General features: G+C 45.7%; 1 protein-coding gene across 1 annotated transcript in view; it reads right to left on the reverse strand.

The window, feature by feature from the left end:
- Positions 1–17,319, reverse strand: part of Spint2 (serine peptidase inhibitor, Kunitz type 2) — a 28,794-nt gene extending 11,475 nt beyond the window's left edge. Inside the window, exon 1 of the mRNA XM_045155635.1 lies at positions 17,018–17,319. Coding sequence (XP_045011570.1) covers positions 17,018–17,123 — 106 coding nt within the window. The 5' untranslated portion in view covers positions 17,124–17,319. The remainder of the gene's footprint in view (positions 1–17,017) is intronic.
- Between the last annotated feature and the right edge of the window lie 1,856 nt (positions 17,320–19,175).

Genomic DNA, 19,175 nt, shown 5'->3' on the forward strand with positions numbered 1-19,175 from the left:
ACGCCTTTAATCCTAGCATTCGGGAGGCAGAGGTAGGAGGATCGCAGTGAGTTCGAGGCCACTCTGAGACTACATAGTGAATTCCAGGTCAGCCTGAGCCAGAGACCCTACCTCGAAAAACCAAAAAAAAAAAAAAGCCTCCTCCATCTCGCACATGAATAGATAATGGTGACAGTGTCAACAAGACCAAAGAAAGCTTTTTTCTTTCATCATACTGTGGATTTTCACTTTCAGGGTGACCACTTTTTCTCTTTGCTACACTTTTTGTTTTACTTTAGCCAGTTCCTTCTATTACTCATTTTTGTAAACAGTTGCATAGGGTTATAATAGGTACAAGGAGGCAGCACAATCATACATTCCACAGTGTGCATGAACCAAGGAATGGATGTACAATGGTCAAATACCATCAGCAACTCCTCACTGATCACCCATGTACTTCACAAAGCCATCCAGAGACAGAAAGGCCAGCAGCTGGAACTTTTACTTTACCATAGCAAACAGTTAATAAATCTTTATGGCTGAATTGCAAATTCTGTTGTTGGACGTGAAGTTATTTAATGAAACTGGTGACTAAAATTCATGCATATGGAAAACTGCTTTTACTGAGGCTTTATGGGTTTCCTAATCTCTATTTCAACTACTGCCATCACAGCATAAACACATGAACAATATGCAAATGAATGGTATATTACAAAAAGATTTATGGAGAAGGAGGCAGGCATAGTAGCACACACCTTTAATCCCAACACTTGGGAGGCAGAGGTAGGAGGATCACCACGAGTTTGAGGCCACCCTAAGAATACAGACTGAATTAAGAGCAATAACCTACCTCAAAAAAAAAAAAAAACACTTTATGTTTCTAGGCATGGTGGCGGCGCACGATGCATTTAAACCCAGCACTTGGGAGGCAGAGGCAGGAAATCACCATGGGCTGGAGGCCACCCTGAGACTATACAGTGAATTCCAGGTCAACCTGGGCTAGAGACCTACCTTGAAAAAACAAAAAGAACAACACAAACTTTACATATAGATTTAATTTTACATAGACTTTATTTATTTGAGAGCTTGTTTGGAGGTTCTGGCAGGGGAGTACAGCTACTTGTACACCCAAGTCTGATCCTCCTCTATTCGGGGAAAGTTGTCCTCTTTGACAGGGTGAGCAGCTTTGGGAGGGATGCACGTGGAGTGGTGAGGGAGAAAGGGGACACATGCCTAGCCAGCCAAATCAACCCTGGTGATCAATGGGGTGACAGATACTGCAGCCAGATCGCCTTTGCATCCTATTTATTTGAGAAGGGCAGATAGATTGGGCATTCCAAGGCCTCTAGCCACTGCAAACTGAACTTCAGAAGCATGTGCCACCTTGTGCATATGGCTTTATGTGAGTATTGGGGAACCACAAAGCCATCTCTCTGGCCCCTTTATGTAGATTTTTAAGTCATGAAATATGCCTTGGACTGCTTATTAAAAAGACAATCTAGCTGGGGGGGGGGCGCATACCTTTAATCACAGCACTTGAGAGAGGCAGAGGGAGGAGGATCACTGTGAGTTTGCGGGTACCCTAAGACAACGTAGTAAATTCCTGATCAGCCTGGGCTAGAGAGACCCGATCTCAAAAACAAAAAACAAACAAAAACCCTGGAGGTGTTGGGGGGTGTGTGGCTAGAGATTCCCAGTGGCTAAAAGCACATACTTACAAAGCCTGAGGGCATGGGTCCAATTCCCAAAAGCCCATGTAAGCAAGATGCATGAAGTGGCACATGCATCTGGAGTTCATTTGCAGTAGCTAGAGGCCCTGGTACACCCATTTTCTTTCTCTCTGCCTCTCTCTCAAATAAGTAAATGAATAAAATAGTTTTTTTAATTCTTTTGTTTATTTTTATTTATTTGAAAGTGACAGAGAGAGAAAGAGGCAGAGAGAGAGAATGGGCACGCCAGGGCTTCCAGCCATTGCAAACGAATTCCAGGTGCATGTGACCCCTTGTGCATCAGGCTAACATGGGTCCTGAGGAATCGAGGTCCTTAGGCGTCACAGGCAAGAGCTTAACCACTAAGCCATCTCTCCAGCCCAAATAAAATATTTTTTAAAAATAGGCAACTATACCCTATTGCTGAAGACTCCATATACTTGGGCTGCAAGGCCACCAAGAAATCCTGCTGGGGCTGAGCTGAAAACCTCCTCCATGTAGACCAACTGACAGAAAGCTGGAAAACACTACACTGCATGCAGTTCAATGGGAGAGAGAGAAATCACCAGTGAAGATACTCAACAGTGGACAATGCAAGCCTTAAATTTGGCCAGCCACACCAAATGAGTCAACAGGTGCAACAGTGGCACATCTGTTATGGGGGAAACTAAACTCTCTCTAATTGGACTGGAAGCGCTCCTTTAGGGTACATACATCTCTGATACTGAAAGCCTACAACAGAGGTAGTCATGAGCCCTAGGAGTGTAACATCTGCTGCTAGTTGGCTAAATGTATTTGCTATGCTCACCAAACTGGCCAGTAAGCACTTCTCTTAATGTTCATACCCATATATTAATGCTACTCTCACTTTTTGGTTAGAGAAGCTTCTCTTTTCAGATGGCAGTGACCTTGAGACGATTCAGAAGGCACCATGGTGCAGAGAAGTGACAGTGGAGTGCTTAGCACTGAAATTTCTCTATCACACCTTCAAGGCTCAGGGTCCATCATGGAAGAGGTGGCAGACAGAATGTAAGAGCCAAAGGAAGGGTAGGACTCCTTACAATGTGCTCCTCCAAATACAAATTGCCTGGATACCCATGACTTCACAGCGCCTGGCACTACCTACACAAAAGCATCATAATAGGAGGAAAAAGATCATGATTATCAAACTGAAAGAGAAACTGATTGAGAGGGGGAGGGGATATGATGGACAAAGGGGAAAGTGGGGGGAGGGAAGGAATTACCATGGGATATTGTTTACAATTATGGAAGTTATCAATAAATAAAAAATAAAAATTAATAAGAAAAACCAGGCAACTATGGGCTGGAGAAATGGCTTAACAGTTAAGGCACTTGCCTGCAAAGCCAAAGGACCTAGGTTCAATTCCCCAGGACCCAAGTAAGCCAGATGCACAAGGTGGCACATATGTATGGAGTTTGTTTGCAGTAGCTGGAGGCCCATTCTCTACCTCTCTCTCTCTCTTTCTCTCTGCTTGTCTCTCAAATAAACAAAATTAAAAATAAAAATAAGAGCTGGGCGTGGTAGCGCACGCCTTTAATCCCAGCACTCGGGAGGCAGAGGTAGGAGGATTGCCATAAATTCGAGGCCACCCTGAGACTCCATAGTGAATTCCAGGCCAGCCTGGGCTAGAGTGAGACCTTACCTCAAAAACCCAAAAAATAAAAAATTTAAAAATTTAAAAAAAAAAATAAGGGCTGCAGGGATGGCTTAGAGGGTAAGGCATTTGCCTGCAAAGCCAAAGGATCCCAATTCGATTTCCCAGGACCCAGGTAAGCCAGATGCACAAGAGGCACATGCATCTGGAGTTCATTTACAGTGGCTAGAGGCCCTGGTGCAGCCATTCTCTATTTCCCTCCCTCTCTCTCAATATAAATAAATGAATAAATAAATAGGCAGGGCTGGAGATATAGCCTGCGAAGCCTATGAACTCAGATTCGACACCCCAGAACTCATGTAAGCTAAATGCATTAAGGTGGTGCACATCTGGAGTTCGTTTCCAATTGCTAAGGATCTGGTACACCAATTCTCTCTTTCATTCTCTCCCTCATAAATAAAAATTGTTAAAAAAAAAAAATAAATACCAGGGGAGAGATATACCATAGTTTGTTGTAAGTATAGAAATTGTCAATAAAAATATATTAAAAAATAAAGAAAGCACACAAAAGATTATTTAATAAAATAAATACCTGGGCATGGTGGCACACACCTTTAATCCAGACTCAGGAGGCAGAGGTAGGAGGATCACCATCAGTTGGAGGCCATCCTGAGACTACATAATTAATTCCAGGTAAGCCTGGGCCAGAGTGAGACGCTGCCTCAAAAATTAAATAAATAAGCAACCAAGCAGGGCACGGTGGTAAACACCTTTAATCCCAGCACTCAGGAGGCAGAAGTAGGAGAATCGCCTTGGGTCTGAGGCCAGCCTGAGATTACATAGTGAATTACAGGTTAGCCTGGGCTAACCTCTGGCTCAAAAAAAAAAACTTCAAAAAAAAGTGTTGCAGTCATGTTCCCATCGCTGTAGAAATCACCAAACCAAGAGCAGCTTGTAGGAAAAAGAGGTTTATTTTGGTTCACAGGCTCTAGGAGAAGCTCCACGATGGCAGGAAAAAACAATGGCATGAGTAGAGGGTGGACATCACCCCCTGGCCAACATAAAGTGGACAATAGCAACAGGAGGATGTGCCAAACACTGGCATGGAGAAACTGGCTATAACATCCATAAACCTGCCCCCAACAATACACTCCCTCCAGGAGGCATTAATTCACAAATATCCATCAGCTGGGAACCTAGCATTCAGAACACCTAGTTTACTGGGGACACCTGAATTAAACCACCACACAAAGAAACAAACAAAAATGTAATTTTAAAAGGCTCTGAGGAAAACTCTGATTATGTATGGAACCACCATGTCACTTTGGGCTGCAGAGGACATTATAAATATTGGGCTAGGGAGATAGATGGCTTAGCAGTTAAGGTATTTGCCTGCAAAGCCAAAGGATCCCGGCTTAATTCTCCAGGACCCACATAAGCCAGATGCACAAGGTGACACATACATCTGGAGTTCATTTGTAGTGGCTGGAGGTCCTGGTGTGCTCATGTGCTCATTCTTTCTCAAATTAAGTAAATAAATAAATAAACATATATATATATATACATATATATATATATATATATATATATATATATATATATATATGTATCTCACATATATAGGTGTGCACCATTACGTCTGGCTTGTATCTTTTTATTATTATTTATTATTATTATTTTTATTATTATTTATTTGAGAGAGAAAGAGGCAGAGAGAGGGAGAGAGAACGTGCATGCCAGGGCCTCCAGCCACTGCAAACTCCAGATGCATGCACCCCCTTGTGCATCTGGCTTACATGTGTCCTGGGGAATCAAACCGAGGTTCTTTGGCTTTGCAGGCAAATGCCTTAACCACTGAGCCATCTCTCTAGCCCACTTGTATCTTTTTAAAAAGAAAAATTTATTTTTATTTATATGACAGAGAAAGAGGGGGAGAGAAAGAGAATGGGCACACCAGGGCCTCCAGACACATGCGCTCACCACCTTGCGCATCTGGGTAACATGGGTCTTTTGGCTTTGCAGGCAAACTCCTTAACCGCTAAGCCATCCCTCCATCCCATGTCTTTTTTTAACAGATTATTTGAGAGAGAGAAAGGGAGGGAGGGAGGGAGGGAATGGGTGTGCCAGGGCCTTCTCCCACTGCAAACGAACTCCAGACATATGCGCCGCCGTGTGCACTGACTTTACATAGGCACTGGGAAATCAAACCCCATCTTTAGGCTTTGCAGGCAAGCACCATGACTGCTGAGCTACCTCTCCAGGTGCTGGTGGCTACCATTACAATAGCCTGTCTGGGAAACTGCATTTGTTCCCAGGAACTTGAATTCCTATGTGAATAAGAAAGTGGAAAGTTGAATGCTTCTCCATGGGCTTCATCAAGACATATTCTGGGCTGGGCATGGTAGCACACGCCTTTAATCCCAGACTCTGGAGGCAGAGATGAGAGAATCGCTGTGAGTTTAAGGCCACCCTGAGACTATATAGTGAAATCCAGGTCAGCCAGAGTGAGACACTACTTTAGGAAAAAAAAAAAAAAGAGAGAGAGACAGACATATGGCCCAGTGGTTAAAAGCACTTGATGTAAACGCACTGTTGGTCCTGGCTTTATTCCCCAGGACCCATATGGTGCATGCATCTGGAATTCACTTGCAAGTATTATATAGTTTTTAATTTTTAAAATCTATTTTATTTATTTGAGAGAAAGAGGTAGAGAGAGAGAATGGGCATGCCAGGGCCTCCAGCCACTGCAAACAAACGCCAGATGCACACACTACCTTGTGCACCTGGCTTATGTGGGTCCTGAGGAATCAAGCCTTGAACTGGGGTTCTTAGGCTTCACAGGCAAGCACTTACCCACTAAGCCATCTCTCCAGCCCTTCATCAACATTTTTATTTAATATTATTATTGGTTTTTCAAGGTAGGGTCTTGCTCTAGCCCAAGCTGATTTAGGATTAACTATGTAGTCTCAGGGTAATCATGCCCTGTTCACTTTTTTTTTGGACACAGCATTTAAAGTAAACTGAACAGGAGTTCCTACTGCCTCACTTCCCAAGCACTGAGATTACAAGCACATTCCATCATACCTGGTTTAGAGCTCCATTTTTTCCCTTTGGCAAGTTTTCTTTTGAAAATGGGTGTGCTAGGGCCTCTAGGCACTGCACATGAACTCCAGATGCATGTACCACCATGTGCATCTGGTTTATGTGGGACCTGGAGAATGGAACCTGGGTCCTTAGGCTTCGCAGGCAAGCATCTTGACTGCTAAGCCATCTCTCCAGCCCTGAAACACACACACACACACAATATTGTATTTTGGTTTTACCAAATAGGGTTTTGCTCTAGCCCAGGCTGACCTGGAATTCACTATGTATTTTCCGGGTGGCCTTGAACTCACAGCTATTCTCCTACCTTTGCCTCCCTAGTGCTGGGATTAAAGCCGTGAGCTACCACGCCCAACCTGAAATATATTTGTGTTAATATTTTATTTACTTATTTATTTGAGAGAGAGAGAATGGGAGCACCAGGACTTCAAACCACTGCAAACACACTCCGGATATGTGCACCACCTTGTTCATCTGACTTATGTGAGTCCTGGGGAATTGAACCAAGGTCCTTTGGCTTTACAAGCAAATGCCTTAACCACTGATCCATCTCTCCAGCCCTAAAATGTCAAATTTTTATGTCTACAACACCAAGATTCTATGACCCTTACTGTTTAAATTGAACCCAGGAAGGCAGTCTTTTCAAGTGTCTTTAACCACTGAGCCATCTTCCCAGCCCCAAATTAAGGGATTCATGGTCTCAGAAGCCAGTTCAGAATCAGTGTGAGGAATGGTACAGCTCAGTGTTACAGCACACCCTGGATTCTACCCACAGTACTACCCCAAAAAAGGAAAAATAAAATCACGCTGAGAGCCATCTCAAACATTTCTAACATATCACCTATAATTTTGTCCTCATTTCTTGTTTTTCTTCTTTTTGGGGGTGGGGCTGGGAAAGTGGATTATTTGAGGATGGTCTAGCCCAGGCTGACCTGGATGGAATTCACTCTAGTCTCAGGCTGGCCTTGAACTCACAGCAATCCTCCTATCTCCATTTTTTTTTTAAAGATAGGGTCTTGTGTACCCCATGCTGGCCTCAAACTTGCAAAATAACTGAGGATGATCTCCTCCTACTTCCACCTTCTGGGGGCCACCACACCTAGTTTTATGTAGTGCTAGAGAGATAGGACCCAGGAGCATGATAGGAGACAAAAACAATTTTTTTATTATTTTTATTTTTTGCCTTCATTACAGAGGCACATATTTGTAGCCCAAGCGAGTCTAAGAGCTGAAGTAGGAAGATGGCTTGAGTTAAACAGTTTGGAGGGATAAGCTTGGGCAACAGAGTGAGATCCTATCTCATCTCAAAACAAATCAAACAAAACCCACATAGTAAAATGCCTTCCAATAATAAAAAATATATTTTTATTTTTTATTTATTTGAGAGCGATAAGAGACAGAGGGAAACTGAGAGGAGGTGAATGGGCACATCTGGGCCACTGCAAATGAACTCCAGATGCATGTGCCACCTTGTGCATCTGACTTACGTGGGTACTGGAGAATCAAGCCTCAAACTGGGGTCCTTGGGCTTCACAGGCAAGTGCTGAACCGCTAAGCTATCTCTCCAGCCCAAAAAATGTATTTCTTTGTTTTTGTGTTTTGTTTTTTTTTCGAGGTAGGGTCTCATTCTAGCCCAAGCTGACCTGGAATTCACTATGGAGTCTCAGGGTAGCCTCGAACTCATAGCGATCCTCCTACCTCTACCTCCCAAGTGCTGGAATTAAAGGCATGCACCACCACGCCCAGCTAAATGTATCTCTTAAAAAGGTTTTTTTTTTGGAGATGGAGATATGGCTTAGTGGTTAAGGCCTCTGCCTGCAAAGCCAAAGGATCCCAGTTCAACTCTCCAGTACCCACGTAAGCCAGATGCACAAGGGGGCATATGCATCTTGAGTTTATTTGCAGTGGCTGGATGCCTCTGGTGTGCCCATTCTCTCTGCCTCTTCCTCAAATACATAAATAAAATGTATTTATTCATTTATTTGTTTGTTTTTTGAGACAGGGTTTCACTCTGGCTCAAGCTAACCTGGAATTCAGTATGTAGTCTCAGGGTGGCCTTGAACTCATGGTGATCTTCCTACCTCTGCCTCTCAAGTGCTGGGATTAAAGGTGTGCATATAAAATTACCTTATTTATTTGAGTGAGAGACAGAATGGTGTACCAGGACCTCTAGCCACTGCAAACAAACTCCAGATGCATGTGCTACCACCATGTGCATTTGGCTTATGTAGGTATGGGGGAATCAAACCTGGGTCCTTAGGCTTTGCAGGCAAGTGCCTTAGCTACTAAGCCATCTTTCCAGCTCTGCACAATGTATTACAGAGAGGTTCTAGGCCAGCCAGGGATACACAGAAACCCTGTCTCAAATCATTTTTTTTTTTTTGGGGGGGGTGTTTCAAGATAGGGTCTCACTCAAGCTCAGGCTGATCTGGAATTCACTGTTGTCTCAGGGTAGCCTCGAACTCATGGTGATTCTCCTACCTCTGCCTCCCAAGTACAGGAATTAAAAGCGTGAGTCACCACCCCTGGCAAATAATTTTTTTTTTAATTTTGTGAGAAATAACTTGTGAAATGGAATTTGTGACCAGGATGATAGTAAAGAATCTTTGTGTTGTTGTTGTTTTTTGAGGTAGGGTCTCATTCTAGCTCAGGCTGACCTGGATGGAATTCACTATGTAGTGTCAGGGTGGCCTCAAACTCACAGCAATCCTCCTACCTCTGCCTCCTGAGTGCCAGGATTAATGGCATGTACCACCACGCCTGGCCCATATTAATAAATCTTTAATTCATGCTCCAAGGCTTCTGGATCACCCATGAATTCTTTCTTACTCATGTGCCTAGTGGGCCAAGGCTTCCATGAGTTAATGTGGTTCTGTAAGTGTGACCCTTGCAGGCACTGCTTGATTAACAGGCTACTCACCTTTATTCAGCCTCTATCACCAGCACTGGGAAGATAAAGCTCTGCTTGGCTGCCTGGCCAGCTAGTCTGAGTGCACAAATGACTCTGGTCACAGGTGAGAAGGGGTGGTGGAGTAAGTAAGTTTGTTTCTTCCATCCCAGACTGAGTCCAAAAATATGTAGAACACAGCAAAGGAATGTTCCCTAAGTGGAACTAATGGGAAAACCCTCATCTTCCCATCAGGTCTGTTACCACTTAAGCCCCCAAGCCCATGTGGTTTTTTGTTTTGGTTTTCTGAGGTAGGGTCTCACTCTAGCTCAGGGTGGCCTGGAATTCACGATGTAGTCTCAGAGTGGCCTTGAACTCATGTTGATCCTCCTACTTCTGCCTGTCCCTACCAAATGTGTGCACCACCACACCCAGATCATGGTTTTTTGTTGTTGTTTGGGTTTTTGTTTTTTTTTTTTTAAGTATGGTCTCACTCTAGCCCAGATTGATTTGGAATTTACTATGTATACTCAGGGTGGCTTCAAGCTCAGCGTGATCCTTCTACCTCTGTCTCCCAAATGCTAAGATTATAGGTGTGTGCCACCAAGCCCAACCCTGGCCTCAGTTCTTTTTTTGAAATTGTGCATTTAACCACTGAGCCATCTCTCCAGCAACCACATTTCAGTTCTAAGGGCATCTAATCTATACTGTACTCATTTTTACAGAACTAATAACCAGACACATATTCACCAGTTCCTTGATTTACTGTACTGTCTTCCTCTTTTGTTTGGGGATGGAGGGTTCAAGGTAGGGTCTCACTCTATCTAGCCCAGGCTGACATGGAATTCACTATGTAGTTTCAGGGTGGCCGTGAACTCATGGCGATCCTCCTACCTCTGCCTCCCACGTGTTAGGATTAAAAGTGAGCCATAACACCCAACACTGTCTTCTTCTTTAAAAAAAAAAGTTTATTATTATTTATTTATGGGGGGTATGGGTGTACCAGGGCCTCCAGTCACTACAAAAGAACTCCAGATGCAAGTGCCACCCTGTGATCTGGCTTTACATAGGTACAGGGGAACCAAACCCAGGTCCTTAGGCTTTGCAGGCAAGTGCCTTAACCACTGAGCCATCTCTCTAGCTCTTTCCTCTATTTTTTTTTTCAAGGTAGGGTCTCACTCTAGCCTAGGCCTACCTGGAATTCACTAGTCTCAGGCAGCCTTGGACTCATGGCAATCCTCCTACCTCTGCCTCCCAAGTGTTGTGATTAACGGTGTGTGCCAGCCATCACACCCAGCTTTTCTTCCCCTTTCTAAAAATATTTTGTCGGCGATGGGATGGATTAGTGGTTAAGGAGTTTGCCTGCAAAGCCAAAAGACCCAGGTTCGATTCCCTAGGACCCACATTAGCCAGATGTACAAGGGGGCACACACGTCTGGAGTTCATTTGCAGTGGAAGGAGGCTCTGGTGTGCCCATTCTCTCCCTCCCTCCCTCCCCCCCTCCTTCTTTCCCTGTCAAATAAATAAATAAAAATAAACATTAAAAATATTTTGTTGGGTTGGAGAAATGGCTTAGCAGTTAAGGTGCTTGCCTGTAAAACCAAAGGACCTTGGTTCAATTCCCTAGGACCTACGTAAGCCCCATACACAAGGCTGCACATGCATATGGAGTTCATTTGCGGTGGCTGGAGGCCCTGGTGTGCCCATTCTCTCTTTTTTTTTTTTTTTTGCTGTCTCTCTCAAAAATTAAATAAAGATATTTTGTTGGGGCTGGAGAGATGGCTTAGCAGTTAAGGCGCTTGCCTACAAAGCCAAAGCACCTAGGTTCAATGTCCCCAGATCCATGTAAGCCCAGATGCCCAAGGTGGTACGTATGTCACACAATAGCTGTTGGCCCTGAGCTCATCCTCTATCTGTCCCCCCTTGCTCTCAAATGAAAACTTAATTTTTAAAAATATTTTATTATTTATTTGCAAGCAGAGAGAATGTGAATGAGCACACCAGGGCTTCCAGGTACTACAAACACAACTAACTCATTCAGACGCATGCTCCACTTTGTGCATCTGGTTTTACATGGGTACTGGGAAATCAAACCCGTGCCATCAGGCTTTGTAAGCAAGTGCCTTCAACTGCTAAGCCATCTTTCCAGCCTGGAGAGCCTTGACCAAGGCCTATCTTCCTCTTATCACAAAGTACTAGCCAGAAATGGAAAGGTCTGTTTTGTTCCATGTTTGAGTTTAAAAGCCTAAACCAGTGCTTAGCACCTACAGGTGCTTGTTGGCTAAATCAAATGAATAAACATTTCCAACTGCCTTGCCCATAAACAGGACAAACATCTCTTATATGAAAGCCAAGAATTACTTAAGGTGTGTCCAGCTGATCACCAACTCCAGATGCACTTCAGTTCTTGTCATGTTTGCCCACCAGAACCACAACTACCCATGTGAGTGAGGAGGAAGAGAAACAGGGCTAATGACATGTCAACTGGAGACTGGTGGGAAAGCCTGCCTTGCAGTTAAAGTGTTGGGGAAGCTGTAATTAACCCAGGAAGCCAGTAGAAATTAAATATCACTTGAAAGTCAATGAGACTCTAGAATAAGTGAATTGCTAAGTTCAGCTTCAGTGGAAATTCCCAAGAACTAACAAAAAAGAAAAACAAGTCAAAATCAAGTAACTATTAACACAACTCAAGGAACAACAGAAAGTTACGCCAACAGGAACCAGCTACACTTAACTGACCACTCCTGAAGGAATGACCAAGGTTCTACTTTGAAGAAAAAATATATTATGTGGCCTTGAAATAATTAAAATTACATGTTTTAGCCAACCCAGATGGCAGACACCTGAAATAGCTTCTCAGGAGGCTGAAACAGGAGGATTACAAGTGCAAGGTCCACCTGGGCTACAGTTAAGTTCAAGACCAGTTTGGGCAACTTTGTGAGATCTTGCCTCAAAATTGTTTTAAAGTAATCAGATGTGGTAGCTTATAACTGTAATACCAACACTTTGAAGGTATAAGCAGGAAGATTAGGAATTCAAGGTTAACCTTGGCAACCTGATGACCTCCAAGGCCAGTCTGGGCTACACAAGAGCCTGTCTCAGAAAACAAAAAGAAATAAAAAAATATAAAGAAACAAGTAAATAAAAATATTGGCCCCAAAACAATACAGGCCTCTGCCAGGGCTCTTGGCTGCCCACGAGCACTAGATGGTAAAACCCTACTGCTGAAAATCTCCCTGTTGACTGGATGTCAGGTAGCTGGAAAAAGCTATGCTAAATGCAGCCTTGTGTGAGAGAGAAGCCATCAATGGTGTTAAACATCAGTGGACTCTGCAAGCCCTAAGACTATCCGCCAGGCCAAATGTGCTATGACATGTCTGTTACAGGGGAAACCAATGGCTATCTGATTGGACAGGAGGCCCTTTCCTAAGGAGGGAATACATGCCTGGTACTGAAAACCTACTTAAAAGTCTATGGCTGGAGAGTTCATAAGCCCTAGGGAAGTAACGCTGGCTGTTGTCTAGATAAATGTATATATTATGCCCACCAAACTGCTCTGTAAGCACATTGCACATTTTACAATGTTAAATGTTGGGCTGGAGAGGGATGGCTTCGTGGTAAAGGTATTTGCCTGCAAAGCCAAAGGACTCAGGTTTGATTCGCCAGGACCTACATAAGCCAGGTGCACAAGGTACATGCATCTGGAGTTTGTTGCCCTGACGTGCCCATTCTCTTTCTCCACTCTCTCCCCGCCCCCCTTTTTCTCTCTCAAACAAACAAAAATAAAACCTTTCTCACTCTCTCCCCGCCCCCCTTTTTCTCTCTCAAACAAACAAAAATAAAACCTCACCACAGCCTGGTGGTGCATGCCTTTAATCCCAGCACTTGGGAGGCAGAGGTAGGAGGATCATTATGAGTTCAAGGCCACCCTAAGACTACATAGTGAATACCAGGTCAGCCTGGGCTAAAGTGAGACCCTATCTCAAAAGCAAACAAACAAACAAAAGAAGGCTAGGAATATAACTCATGGTAGAGCTTGGGTGGGGTCTCTAGGTACAATTTTCAGCCCCCCCAAAAACAACAAACTTTATCTCAGGGCATTCCAAATATCAGAAGCTAGACAGATGGCTCAGCAGTTGAAGACATTTGCTTGCAAATACTGGAATTTATCACCTAGGGAAGAGGGAAAGCATTAGACAAAGGGACTTTGCCTCCCTTATGATAATAACCCCCCCACACACACACTGTACCATATCATAAAAGAACAGCTGTTATCTAACTACTTTTGCTCAATGTAGCACATTCTTAAGGTACAATTACAACCCAAAGGCCTACAGGTACCAAAAGGTGGGGAGATAACTGAAATAGTGAGTAATTGGAGAGGACAGTTTCTATGGCAGGATGGATTGTTCCTGAATGCTTTCCCTGTCTGTCTACAGGTGGTCTCCAGGAACCAATGAACCTGCCATACTCTCCTATTGCCCTCTGCCACCCAAAAGCCTCACCAACACTAGCAGTCTCAGACTAATCAGTCTGGTTCAACCTCCTGTCCATGCAGTCGGCTCTGTCCCCACCTCCAACCAATTCCTGGGCCTGATACAGCTCAGGGCCTATCTTTACCAAAATATCATTTCTTGAATCTCTTCTCTGAACTTTATCACCTTTCCCTACCCACAAAACCTGCTTCCAGACCATTTTCCCTCCCCAAACCTCCAGCTGCAGATCTCAGTCATCAGAGTATACAGTTTACTGCCCACCTCGTATGTCATCTATTGGCCTAGGTCCCCACTTCTCTTTTCTCCATAAGCCTTATCTGGGTTCACTGCCTCTCAGGCTGCACTTATCAAGGTGATTTCCATATCCAGATGAGCCTTCAGCTTGATCTTCTCTCCTTCTTGTCCTCTCCACAAAGCCTCATTCAGCCAAACATAGACCTCTTCAGAACCTCAGTTACAGCACTTACACTCACTCCTTCCAAAACCTCAACTTTAACCATCTGTTGGCCCTACCACCTCTCCAATGTCCTCAGCCACTCAAGTACATTCGATTCCATGAGTAGCCATTATAATCACTCACTCCTCGCTTCCCTCTAGCAGCACAGTATAGCTACCTGTGCCAGGAGAAAACCTCCCCCAAAGAAAGGATCTTCCTTGCTTGCTAAGAAAACCAAAACTAGGGGCTGGAGAGATGGCTTAGCGGTTAAGGCATTTACCTGCAAAACCAAAGAACCCAGGTTCGATTCCCCAGGACCCATGTAAGCCAGATACACAAGGTGGCACATGCATCTGGAGTTCATTTGCAGTGGCTGAAGATCCTGGTATGCCCATACTCACTCAGTCACTCACTCTCTCTCTCAAATAGACAAATAAAATATTTTAACAAAAAATATTCACTTGGGGCTGGAGAGATGGCTTAGCAGTTAAGGCATTCGTCTGCAAAGCCAAAGGACCCCTAGTTTGATTACCCAGGACCAACGTAAGCCAGATGCAAAAGGGGGCACAGGCATCTGGAGTTCCTTTGTAGCTGGAGGCCCATTCTCTCTCTCTCTCTCAAATAAATAAATAAATCATAAAAGAATTCATTTAAACAAGCAGCACTTCAGATAAGTGAGGACAGCAGGTCACCAAGCCAGATAGTAGTACTTCTGAGAGGCAAGTAGGTTGAGCCAGTGACAGCAGTAGGGGCCAGAGAAGGCCTCTATTATCAGATGTGACCTCATCAATTACCACTGTGTCACCTTGCACAAGAACTGTGGTGTCACCACATTAGGTTGTTTCCAGCATAAAAGATACACAGAGGCTGAAGAGGTGGCTTAGCAGTTAAGGCGTCTGCCTGTGAGCCCTAAGAACCTAGGTTAGATTCCCAGTACCCACACAAGCCAGATGTCCATGGTGGTGCATGTCTCTGGAGTTCATAAGCAGTGGCTAAAGGCTCTGGTGTGCCCATTCTCTCTCTTGCAAATAAATTAAAATTAGCTGGGCATGATGGCACACGCCTTTAATCCCAGCACTTGGGAAGCAGAGGTAGGAGGAACACTGTGAGTTCCAGGTCAGCCTGAGAATACATAGTGAATTCCAGGTGAACCTGGGATAGAGTGAGACCCTACCTCAAAAAGCAAAAAAAAAAAAAAAAAAAAATTAATTAAAAAAGGGGGAGAGGATTGGAGAGATGGCTTAGTGGTTAAGGCACTTGCCTGCAAAGCTAAAGAATCTCAGTTCAATTCCCCAGTGGCCACGTAAGCCAGATGGACAAGGAGCCACATGCATTTGGAGTTTGTTTGCAGTGGCTGGAGGCCCTGGAGCACCCATTTTCTCTCTCTGTCTCTCTGCCTATTTCTCCTCTCAAATTAATAAAAAAAAATTTTTATAAAGATACACTGGAGCTCAAAGTTGTTGTAATTAGATATCATCAGGGCAGGTAATTCGAGTCACATAATGATATAATTATCTAAAAAAATACAAAAGGGTTGCTAAATTCTGGCAAATACTACAGATCTTTCGGAGCTGAGCCTCTCTATCCACTGGTCCCTGGAACGTGCAACAATTTTTTGTTTCTGCCTCAGAGGAAAAGAAATTAACTATGCTCCAGAAGTTACAAGGAACAACCTAGCTAACAAACTTCCTGCTTTCTCCTTCACCCAATATGACCTGCAACTAATGAAGCCCTGGACCATATGGCTGCTGCCAACTTCTCCCATCTCCCATTCTCCCCTCCCTCACTTCTGCTCCAGCTCTGGGGACTTTGTTTTTTTCCCCTGGGACGCAACCAAACTTGCTCTTTCCCAAGGCCTTTGTATTCCAATACTCCCACAGGATACTGGTCCCAAGGTCCTGGGTCCAGCTGTTGCCTCCTCATTCCTCAAGTCAGGGATCAGATGTCACTCTTCAAAGGCCTTCCTGACCACCCAAGACAAATGGCCACCATCATTTTCCATCACTCAGAGTTAACGCTTAGTCATTTAATTTTCTGGCAAGTGCTATTATTTAAATGCTCACTTTTGGTCTCCCCCACTGGAACTTAAGCTCTGTGAATACAAGAACCCTGCTTGTCTGGATCAACTACTATCACAAGGGCCAGACAACCAGCAGCGACACACTAGGACTGCTGAATCAATGAATTCTTTCAAGAGAGCTCCTTTCAAAGCCTGCAGGTGCTTGTGTGAAGCAGTTAACGTTGTAACACTTCAAGAAGCCAATCCCAGCTGCTCAGTTCCAATACCAACATTCTTATATCTGGTGCTACCACCCTGGCACCTTCACAAGGTTCTCCCTCTGCCACTTGCTTCTTTTCTTCTTCCTTTGAACAACGCTGTTTGGAAAGCCCCCGGTGCTCCTTTTACTGAGCCTAAAAAGGTGCCACTAGGTTACCAAACCCGGGCCATTTATAAAACCTGACTTCCCGGGCTTTCTTTGCCTATGGAACTTTCCAGTGCCAGGAAGAGTGCCCAGCTGGGTTTCTTCTTGCTACAGGAGAGCCAGCGTCACGCTTTACTGGGTCATACCCGTCTCTCGCTCCCAGAAGGAAACTTTCCTAACCCTGGCACCTCCCGTCCTCCGACCGCTCCCACGGGCCTCCAAAACCTTTCGAGGTTACACCTGCAGGCCGGGCTCCCCGACGGCCACCAAGGCGCCCCATTTTCTCCCCCGTGTTCTTCCCGGACAGACCCAGCCCCGCCCGCCCACAGGCTTCATCCATTCCTCCCAGGACACCCGCCAGGCCCTCACCGTGGATGCCGCGGTCTACGTCGGCCGCCTCGGCCGGGGACAGGAGCAGCGCCACCAGCAGGGCGAAGAGCGCCCGGCCCCGCCGCTGCCCGCACAACTGCGCCATGACCGAGAGCTGGGGCCGCGGCCGTTGAGTCTCGCGATCCCGTGCGGAAAGACCCCGGCGGCGGCGCACGCGCACCGCGGCCCTCGAGCTCAGGTGAGGTGGCGCGCGGCGCGTCCGCGAAGGGCCGGAATGTCCGCAGGCCCCTTCCCCGGCGCGCACACACTCCGCCGTCCACCAAAGCGGCGCTGCGGTCGTCGCTTCCGCGCACTTTTACACTCGCCAACTCAGAGAGGGGCCACACCTCCAGTCAATGGCGGACGCTGCGACGCGGCCTCGAAGGGGGCGGCCGGGAGGGGGCGGGGATCACCTGGGGGCGGGGCTGCACGGCGCAGGCGCACAGGGCTGGCACCTGGGCGCCGCTCCCCGCCTCGGCGCACCTGGGCCTGCGGGTGGAGCGCTGGGTGGAGACGCTAGGTGGCCGGGTGCGCCCCTTCCTGAGTGGAATTTGGCCTCTTCGTCCCAGCGCCGTTTCCCTTGCGCTTCTTGGAAACCCCCTCGCTTTATTTAGCCTTCCTCTGAGGCTAAGGGGTATTTTCCTTTCTAGAATTTTTTTTTTAATTTTTTAATTTTTATTTATTTATTTGAGAGTGACAGAGAGAGAGAGAGGGAGAGGGAGAGACAGATAGAGAATGGACGCGCCAGGGCTTCCAGCCACTGCAAACAAACTCCAGACGTGTGCGCCTCCTTGTGCATCTGGCTAATGTAGGTCCTGGGGAATCGAGCCTCGAACCGGAGCCTTAGGCTTCACAGGCAAGCGCTTAACCGCTAAGCCATCTCTCCAGCCCTATTTTCCTTTCTAAATTCAGTGTTGACTGAACGCCGCCTCCAATGCCAAGTGCTAGGGCTCCAGCAGTGGCTGCACAAGTTAGAAGGTTGCCACCTTTTAGCTGGTTCTAGGCATCAGATAGGAGGAGCCCCGAGTGTGTTGTGAAAGCACGGGAAGTGTGCTTAGTAATGAAGCCCAAGGGGCTGGAGAGAGGGCTTAGTGGTTAAGCCCTTGCCTGTCGATTCCCCAGGACCCACGTTAGCCAGATGCACAGGTACATGCGTTTGGAATCATTTGCAGAGGCCGTGGCACGCCCAATTCTCTCTATCTGCCTGCCTCTGCCTCTTTATCTGTCGCTCTCTAATAAATAAAAATAAACAACAGCAATGAAGGCCAAAAAAGTGGAAAACCAAAGAATGATGGGAGTCCATACAGGTTCCCTGAGGAGGTGAGGATCCCTGACAGCAACAGCCCTCGACAGGGGCATGTAAGGAGCAAACTGAAACGTTGTGCGTGTGAAAGAGTGCACATGCTGAGGTCCAAAAAAGGACATTCGGAGATTTGAACACCTCACAGACCTTCCTGGGGCCACTACAGCTTTCCCAGGATAAATACGAAGACAAATGTGTGAGACAGCAAACTCAGGAGGGATATGCCGGGCGTGGTGGCACACGCCTTTAATCCCAGCACCCAGGAGGTAGAGGTAGGAAGATTGCCGTGAGTTCGAGGCCACCCTGAGACTACATAGTGAATTCTGGGTCAGCCTGGACCAGAGTGAGACCCTACCTCGAAAAAAGAAGAAAAGAAACTCAGGAAGGATGATCAGACCTGAGAAGGGGAAGCACCAAAAACTCAGCGGCTCAGGAAGGACTTCTGGGAAGAGGAGTTATCCAACTGGATGGAAGGAGGGAGCCAGGCATAAAAGACAGGCAGCGTTGAAAACAGTACTATTGTTACTGCAAACAGGACCTGGTGGCCTAAACCTGTAATCCCAAAAGGCTAAAGCAGGGGAATAGCATATCAGTTTAGGCTACATATAACAGCCTGTTTCAGAAAATCGAAATGACAGTGAAATGGCTTAACCGCAGGCGACCTGAGTTCACTTCCCCAATACCTAATGTGGTGGTTTGATTCAGGTGTTCCCCATAAACTTAGGTGTTATGTGGGAATTAATGCCTCTGGGAGGCAGTGTATTGTTGGGGTGGGTATGTGGGTGTTATGGCCAGTTTCTCCATGCCATTATTCGGCACACTCCCCTGTTGGCCTAGGGTTGATGTCCACCTTCT

This window comes from Jaculus jaculus, chromosome 7, assembly GCF_020740685.1.
Source record: "Jaculus jaculus isolate mJacJac1 chromosome 7, mJacJac1.mat.Y.cur, whole genome shotgun sequence".
Classification (NCBI taxonomy): domain Eukaryota; kingdom Metazoa; phylum Chordata; class Mammalia; order Rodentia; family Dipodidae; genus Jaculus; species Jaculus jaculus.